General features: G+C 55.7%; 1 protein-coding gene and 1 long non-coding RNA gene across 2 annotated transcripts; one reads left to right on the top strand and one right to left on the bottom strand.

Annotated features, from left to right (window-relative positions):
• Positions 1-1,886: 1,886 nt before the first annotated feature.
• Positions 1,887-4,656, bottom strand: LBX1 (ladybird homeobox 1). The gene is made up of 2 exons (XM_084289846.1): positions 3,464-4,656; positions 1,887-3,193 (listed from the first exon to the last, which is right to left on the bottom strand). The coding sequence occupies exons 1-2, from the start codon at positions 3,786-3,788 to the stop codon at positions 2,694-2,696; spliced, it is 825 nt and encodes a 274-aa protein (XP_084145972.1). The 5' UTR covers positions 3,789-4,656; the 3' UTR covers positions 1,887-2,693.
• On the top strand, positions 3,516-7,057 carry LOC311211244. The gene is made up of 3 exons (XR_014618597.1): positions 3,516-3,614; positions 4,817-4,900; positions 6,798-7,057. It is a non-coding gene; the product is annotated as an uncharacterized lncRNA (long non-coding RNA).
• The last annotated feature ends 1,251 nt before the right edge of the window (positions 7,058-8,308 follow it).

Raw genomic sequence — 8,308 nt, 5'->3', positions numbered from 1 at the left:
AAAAAAAAGAACAGATAAAGAAAACAAATAAAGCCCTTTAACTAGATCTTCACATAAATGTCACAGTTTCTCAGCATTTACGATTTGCCTGTTTAGCATAAAAACACTTAAGGACAAGATTGAAGGCTTTCCGAGAGATCTGGACAGAAGTCAAACCTATCAGTCGGAGGAAAAAAAAAAAAAAACAAACAAAAAAAAATAGGGGATGGGAGGGTGGGGGCGGGAGGTGGCGGAAAACAAGTGCTCCTCCAAATAATACTAAAGAAAAGTGGATTTCATTGTAATTCATAGGCTTGTTCCAAATACCAAGAGAGAAAGAGAGAAGAATAGAAGCGCACAGATGCCCCGACGAAGGGAGAACAGCTCTGCTCCCATTGTTGCGGAGTTAAACAGTGGAAGGGAGGGTTAACCTAATCCATCAAATTGTCTGGAAATTGTGAAGAAAATTCAAAAACCATATGGTCTCCAAGCGCTCGCCTTCTCTCTGCTGCGGAGGGGCACGCTTGTTTCAGCATGGCGAACCGCAGGAGGCTGTATATGCTCCATTGTCGCTTGTCACTTCAGAGAAGAGGGCTCATTTGTCCCCAGTTTTCATGCTTTACGCTAAAAATTACAACCCCATCCATTCTCAAAGAGGAGAAAGATTTATTTAGCCTCGGAGAAACTGGACCAAAAAAAAAAAAAAAAAATCCAACCCACAAACCAACCCTGTCTTATCTGGACACTTCTCGGCGGAGCTCTGCCACTGTACACCAGATTTGTCTTTCTCACATAAATTTTGCAAAGAATGGGGAGAAACACGCGTTGCTCGCCTCCAAAAGGCAGCTCACGCTGCCAAGGGAAAACGCATTCAGGGGAGTGTTAATTTTGGAGGAAAAAAAAAAAAAAGAGAGAGAGAGAGAAAAAAAAAAAAAAAGAAGAAAGAAAAAAAAAAGTGAAAGGAAAAAAAAAAAAGGAGAAAAAAAAAAGAAAAAAAAAAGAGAAAAAAAAAATAAAAAGGGGAAGGGGAAGGGCCCCTTTTCCAATTTCCCATCCCCGTGCTCCATAGGTGCCGCAGAGGCAGAGCCTGTGCCCGGGAGCGGTTGGTGCCGGCCGGCGGGCTGTGGGCAGCTCCCCCCGGCCGCACACGGAGCTGCTTTTGTGCAGAGGGGCCCCAGCTCCTTCCTCGCCCCCCCTCAATCCCTTTTTCCCCTTATTTTCCCTTTTTTTTTCCCCCCGGGTGGGTGCGGAGGTGCGGGGCGGCCGCCCTATAAACCGGCCCCGGGAAGGCAGCTGCGCCTCCAGCCTGGCCGCGCACTTCCACCAGGCAAAGAATTATAATTAAAAAAAATAAAAATAATAAAAAAAAAGGCATATCAAAGTGCTAAAGTTCTCGCCCAGGTGCTCCTCGCCCCTCATTTCCTCGCAGGTAACTGCGCTGCAGAAACTTTAAATGCGAACGGGATGGGGGCGGCTGGGGGGAGCGGCGGCCGCAGCCCGGGGCCGGGGGTTAGTTCGCAAAGAAGGACGGTAAAAGTATATTAAAATGGTAAAGATTTTATTGTATCGGAAAAAAGAGCTATCTGTACAATTCTAAGAGACAGTAAATAAAGCGACATTGTCCCTACCGGAACTTAAATAGCAGGCCTTTTAAAATTTGTACAATTCAAACAAAAACAGGTTTTAAATCTGTACATTTTTTTTTTTTAATTTTTAATTTATAGCGTAATATTTAAATGTATTGATCTTGGGATTTGTTCTTTTTATTTCCGTAGCATGCAAAAAATTCTAAAAAGAGTAAAAAATAATTCTAGGATTTTTTTTTTTATTTCTTTTTTTTTGTTACCACCTTCATATCAAAAATACGAAAGGCAGCTTTTTAATAAAAGCACAACAATAGCAGAAAATGGTAAAAATAGCTTTTAATTGGTAAAATGAGGCAGAAATTGCATTGGAGACAAATCTCTATGCTCTAGGAAAAAAAGAAAGTAGATATTTTTAAACTTGCATTATACCCCATCCCCAAGTTCCCAAGATTGCGAAAGGAAAAAAAATTTTTTTAAAAGGAAAAAAAAAAAAAATTACTTCGTGCACATTTGAAACATGCAAGGAAAGAAAAGTGGCTGATTTCGTGTCGTCGCCGTTTTAAGCCTAACTTAAACCTCCTCTAAAGCGGTTCGTTTCGGAAGTCTTTGGAAACAACCGCCCCCCCCCAGACATCTGGTGGGAGCCGAGTTTGTTCCAAGGTTACGCGTCTCCCTTATGGACGAAACAATCGTAACGGATGGATATTTTTTTAAAAAAATAATTAAAACCTCAAAAAAAAAAAAAAATAAAGGGGGGAAGGGGGGAAAAAAAAATCCAATATATACGTTTAAATATTTATACAGAAGCCGTCCGTAATTGCACCATTCCGAAGATGTGACAGGCGGAGGGATAGCGACTCTACCCTAAATTAATTTTCGCGTGACTGTGGGGGTGTGGGGGGGTGTGTTTGTGTGTGTGTGTGTGTGTGTGTGCCGGGCTGCTGCTGCTTATTGCTCTGACCGAGGAGGAGAAGCCGCCGGGCCGAGCCGTGCCGAGCCGTGCCGGGCCGGGCTGGGGTGGAGAGGGGTGGGGGGGGGGGGAAGAGGCCGGTTTGGAGCCGTCGGGCGGGGATGGGGGAGCGGGCTGAGGGGGGCGTGGGGTGCGGGGGGGAGCCCGGCGGCCGCCCCTCAGTCATCCACGTCGATCTCCACGTCCTCCTCCTCCTCGTCCTCCTCCTCCTCGCTGTCCCGGCGGCTGCGGGGCCGTTCCGTGGGGGGCGAGGCGGGGCGGGGCGGCGGCGGGGCGCCGGGCTCCCGGGCTGCGGGGGGCGGCGGGGGGGAGCCGGGCCGAGTTTTGGCCCGACCCTCGGTGCCGGGCTCCAGCTCGGCCAGGGCTACGATGTCCACGGCGGGGTTGGGGCCCAGCTTTTTGGCGGACTCCACGTCGGCCTTCATCTCCTCCAGGTCGCGTTTGAGCTTGGCGCGGCGGTTTTGGAACCAGGTGATGACCTGGGCGTTGGTGAGCCCCAGCTGCTGGGCGATCTGGTCCCGGTCCGCCGGCGACAGGTATTTTTGGTAGAGGAACCTCTTCTCCAGCTCGTAGATCTGATGGTTGGTGAAGGCCGTCCGCGACTTCCGACGCTTTTTCGGCGTCTGCCGCTGCCCGAAGATCGTCATCCCGTCCCTGCCTGCCGACGAGCCGCCACATTGCCCCCTTTCCTCGACGGCAAACCCCCCCCCCCCAATTTTGCTCCTTCCCCTCCCGACCCCTGCCTCTCCGTGGGGAGGCAGCGAGGCTCAGCCTCCGCTCCTCCACCCCCGGAGCCGGCCGTCGTGGCCCTGCCACCCCCCCCTTTTATTCCCCGCTCCACCGAAAAACCCCAAATCCCCGACGGCGCCCCCCACAACCTTTCCTCCACCCCGACCCCGAGGGGACAGCCCCGGGCGCTTCTCCTTACCTTCGGCCGCCTGCAGCACGCTGACTTCCAGCCCCTTGAAGGTTTTGCTGGCCAGCTCCTCCAGGGCGCAGAGAGGAGAGGTTTGGGAGAGCAGCGGCCGGCCGGAGAGGGGCAGCCCGGCCGGGGGGTGCTTGTCGGCGGCGGAGAGCAGGTGGGCAGTCCCGCAGAGCGCGTAACTCCTCCGCACCGACGGCTTGTTGAGGATGTCCTCGATGCTGAAGGGGGTGAGGGGCTTGTTGGAGTTGGCCGGCGGGGGGAGGTGATCCAGAGGGCTCCTCCGGCGTTCTTCCCCCGACGAAGGTTTGGCTTCTTCTTTGGAAGTCATGGTGGGGCCGGGCCGCGCGGGGCTGCCTTCCCCACCCGCCGCGGGGATGCGCTGCCGCGGGGAGAAAACCCCGGCGGGACCGCGGGGGAGAGGCGGAGGAGAGGGCAGCGAGCAAAAGTTGAAGCCCACCTCCAAGGCCGGCGGAGGAGCCCCGGTTCTGCCCGGGGAGAGCCACGTCGGGCGGCCGGCGGGGCGGCCGGGAGCGGAGCTGCCGTCGGTCCCTCGCCGAGAGGTGGTCCTGCCGCACCTCCTGTCCCAGGGTTTCGGGTCGGGGATTTTTCCCTCTCTCTCTCTCTCTCTGTCCTCTCTCTCTCTCTCTCTCTCTCTCTCTTCTCTCTCTCTCTCTTCTCTCTTTTCCTCTTCCCAGCTGCTATTTTAAGAAACACCCCAAATCGCAGCACTTTCCCTGCCCTCCCCCCCCGAAACGAATGCCCCCCAAAATAATGAAAATTTAAAAAAAAAAAAAAAAAAAAGAAAAAAGAAAAAAAAAAAAAGACTTCGAAGAGGGGGAGAGCAGCCCTCGCACCGAGACCTCGGACCGGGGGGAAAGAGGCGAGAAGAGACGGGGTAATTGACTATTGCTAACAAGTTATTGTTGATTGGGAGGTAATCAATTATCTTCAATGACACTTTTCGCCCTCTCTCTCTCTCTCTCTCTCTCGCTCTCTCTCTCTCTGTCCAATGCAGGCTTTTGCAAGTTCGGAGACCCATTAATTAGGAGGCGGTATGTAGGTGGAGCCCAGTTGAATTATAATGCTGAATGCACTTGTCATATTCTGGCCCTGCTATTTGTTTGGACATATATATTTTTAAATTACATTACAAACCAGCCTTTATTGCATAAGGATAATACAGTAGAGTGAAAAATAATAATAAGCGAAAACAAAACAAAACAAAAATCCAGCGGTTTCTTTCCTTTTTTTTTTTTCGGGTTTTTTATTTCATTTTTTTTTTCCGATATATATATATATATATATATATATTTTTTTTTTCTTCTATTTCTCCCTCTTCTTAATTCCGGCTACTAGCTTATCTAAAATGCCTCTCTCGGGCTCTACCCGGAGCCGTTTGGTGTTTTAATGAGGGGAAGAAGGGGAGATGCGTGTTTCCAGGTAAGGCAGACCTTTCCTTTCCAATAAAACCCGAAGATTGCCGCTGATTTTGTCGTGCTCCTCTTTCCCAGCGCCCTGTGCCGGGGGGGTTGCGGGGCCGGGCCCCCTCCAAGTTGCTGCCTGCGGGGGTCGGTGTTCGGGGGCGGGGGGTGCTGCGGTGGGCCCGGCCCGGCTCGGCTCGGCTCGGTTTGGCTCAGCTCGGCCTCCCCGGGCACAGAGGGCCGGATTCCAGCCCCAGGCCTTCCCGTGCCAGCCCTCGGGTGGCTCCGGAGTTGGAGGGAGTGTATGTGTGTGTGTGGGGGGGCGCGGGGTGCTGCAGGGCTCGGCGCCCACACCCTCGGGGAAAATCAACCCGGGCCACGCAGTGGGGGCGAGAATCGCCCCTTCTAATCCGGACCGGGGCCGGAGACAAAGCCCAAAGCCGGGGTGGGGTGGGATGTGCCCGGCTCCGGGGGCGGGGGTCCCGGTCGGGCTGCGCGCAGCCTGCCCGCGGCTGGACGGGGAGGACCCGAGGGGCTCTGCTCGGCTCCGGCTCCGGCCCCAACTTTTTCCTTCCTCACCTCGAGTGGCAGGAGGAGAGCGGCTGGCAGCTCCCAGGCCGCTAGGTACCAAAGAAGCACAAAAGAAGCAAATGGCTTCTCTCCTTAAAGCGCCCTCTTCCCATTTTTTATAGCTCTCTGGGAGTCTCTTTATGCAGTGACCTATTTTTAAAGGCCTATATTGGGTTATTCATCATATCAAATACTGCGAGGAGCTGGGGGGAGCCGGTCGGGGGGGAGCGTATTACACTGATTCTAAATCGCCGGGCTTCTTTGCTTTGCTAGGTGGATTATTTGCTTCGCTTTGCTTGGGTTTTATGAAGTGATTTAAACATATTTTAACCAATTAGAGACTTTCCTCCTCTCCCTTGTGTCCCCTCGCATTATTTTCCAGCGTGGCGTTTTATGTCAGGATCCGGGTTTTATTGAGGACTCAGCCGGGGATGCTGGTGTTATAATTACAGAAATAAGATTAAAAAAAAAAAAAAAAAAAAAAAAAGAAAGAACAGGGGGAAACCAAAAAAAAATCCAGTTCCTGGGTGAGAGTTGGGGCAGGTTGGCCGAGCGTTTTGGGATGCGCCGAGGCTTCAGCTCCACTCGCCCTTCCCACAGCGCGGATGGCAGCGGGGGCGCAACTTGCGCCCCCCCACCCCGAGAGCAGCCCCCTCCGTTCAGGGCAAGGGAGAAACTGTGCTAAGGACGGCAAAGAGCCGCAAAGATTTGGGGTTTTCCCCGTAGTCCCTCCAAACAGCGTCTCCTCTCCCGAAGTGGGGTCAGGGGTCTCCGTGCCCCCGGTGCTTTTTGGTTCCCAACGGAACCAAAGCGGGCACAGCCCGGGGGGGCGGGCAGCACCCCCAGGACGGGCTCTCCGGCCAGGGAGGGGCTTTTTCGTTTGCCTCGCCCGGTCCGTGGCAATGATGCGGGGCTCAATCAGGGCACGGGTGGCTCCAGGCCTGGCGCCTGCCCTTCTCCCCGGCATCCCCAAAATATCACATCGCTGGGAAAAAGGGCAGCCGGGGGGGGGGCTGAAAGGGAAGGGGGCTCAGTGGATGTCCCGGGGGAGGTCGTAGCGACCCCGCTCCACCGTGCTCTGGGCTGCTCGCTGGCGCCTTTGGTGCGTTTGGGTTTGTTTCCTGCGCTCCCTTTGCGCTCGCTGCAACTCTTTCCCTTCGCATCCATCCCCTATACTGACACCCTATATATCTGCGCACCGTGGGGGGGGTGGGGGTGGCAAAATTAAAAGGAGGGACAGGCTGTGTTGCCCCTTCCCTGGCTTGGGGAAAAAGCACAGCATCCCCTTTCCGCACCCCCCGATGCTTAATTTTTTGTTTTTGTTTTGTTTTGTTTTGTTTTGGCAGCCCTCTTGGCACCCGGCCCCGAATTGGAGACCCTCGGTGCCCCGCGGCGGGTCCCATCGCATCTCCCCGTCCTCGGAGGGCCCCGGGGAGCAGGGGGGCACCGGGAGCAGCCCGGGGTCGGATCCTGCCTCCTCCACCAAACTTCGCGTCCTGCCGGGCTCTTCTCCTGCCCGCCCAGCCGTCGGCTCTTCTCTCCCGGTTTCGGGTTCGTTTTGGGGGAAAACCGCCCTTATTCGCAGCGTTTCACCCCGCTTTTACCAGCTCCAGCTCCTGCGAGGGGGGACCCGGCACTCATTCCCCCTTTGGGCACGCAAAAAAGTTTGGGGCCGGACCCAAAGAGGGGGGAACGGCGGCACTGGGGGATGGAGGAGGGGGTCCTGGAGCCGTCGGGGAAATGTCGCGCAGGGTCCCCACCTTCCAGCGGGGAAGAAAAGCGGGTGAGCAGCGGCCTTTCCCGCAGAAAACCCCCGCTGAACCCAAAGTTACCCGGGGGCGTAAAGAAACCCTCCGGCTATGGGGGGCAGCTTTGGAGGCGTCTCCCCCCGCCGCCCCCAGAGCCGTATTTTGGGGTGGCGGCACCGCCCTCCTCCCCCTTTTTTGCCCCCCCCCCCCCCTCCCCGCAGGCAGCCCGGGGGCCGCTCGGGTTTGGCTGCGTGCGGCCCCGCTTTTGTCCAGGAAAATGTCACAGGAATAGAATTAAAGCAGGCGGCATAAATCATTCAAGTGTTGATCACCAAAGTAACTGCGTACAAATGACACCTCCTTCCCCGGCATAGCTGAGCCGTGCATGGCTCCCAGTTATGTCTGCCTGCTCGAAGTGCCCTAAACACGTTGCGGCTCCCCGGGAGAGGCTCGGAGAGGAGCAGACTCCGTGCCCTCCAGCTGCCAGCGAGCTCAGGGGCCTGGCACAGCATCCCACAGAGGGGGGAGCTCGGCAACTAACTGGGTTTTGTCTTAAAGCCCCCCCCTTTCCCCAGATTTGGGGTCGTGAGTGCGCGCAGGCGGAGAGAGCCCGGAGGTCCCCTTCGCCTTCCCTCGCAGAGCAGCCGGGAAATGTCCCCATGTCCCCCGTGGGTGGCCACAGGTGTCCTCCTTCCTCGCCTCCGACGAGCTCCTTGCTCCCCCCGGCAAACAACCGCCCCCGCCTGGGCGCACGCCGGGTCCCGGCGCTGCCGGGGAGGGTCCTGGGGGGCCCCGGGGAGCCCCGCGGAGCTGAGCAGAAGCCCCCCGACAGAGCCCATCTCCGGAGGTCGTTTTGTAGCCGTGTCCCTCTGCTTCCTCCCCTCGCAAGCCGTTCCCTTGCGGGGAAGAAAAAATAAAAATAAATAACTTCGCCGCACCAAAAATAAACCTGACCCAAGCGCCCGCACCCGGCCGGGGAAACGGGGCCAGAGGCAGGGCGGGCGGGCGGGGAGCGCACCTCCCCAAAAAGCCTTCCCCTTGAACCAAAAAAGAGCGAAACCGGGATTTTCCCCAAGGCCACGGGCAGCGGGGATGCGGGGAAGCGGCGG

This window comes from Netta rufina, assembly GCF_964035555.1.
Source record: "Netta rufina genome assembly, chromosome: 7".
Classification (NCBI taxonomy): Eukaryota; Metazoa; Chordata; class Aves; order Anseriformes; family Anatidae; genus Netta; species Netta rufina.
This window is presented reverse-complemented; position numbering and strand designations above follow the sequence as displayed.

Bases quoted from the DNA above. Each gene is read 5' to 3' on its own strand.
- LBX1 (XM_084289846.1), bottom strand. From the start codon at position 3,788: ATGACTTCCAAAGAAGAAGCCAAACCTTCGTCGGGGGAAGAACGCCGG. The intron at 3,194-3,463 runs GTAAGGAGAAGC...GCTCGTCGGCAG, and splicing joins CGTGCTGCAGGCGGCCGAAG to GCAGGGACGGGATGACGATC.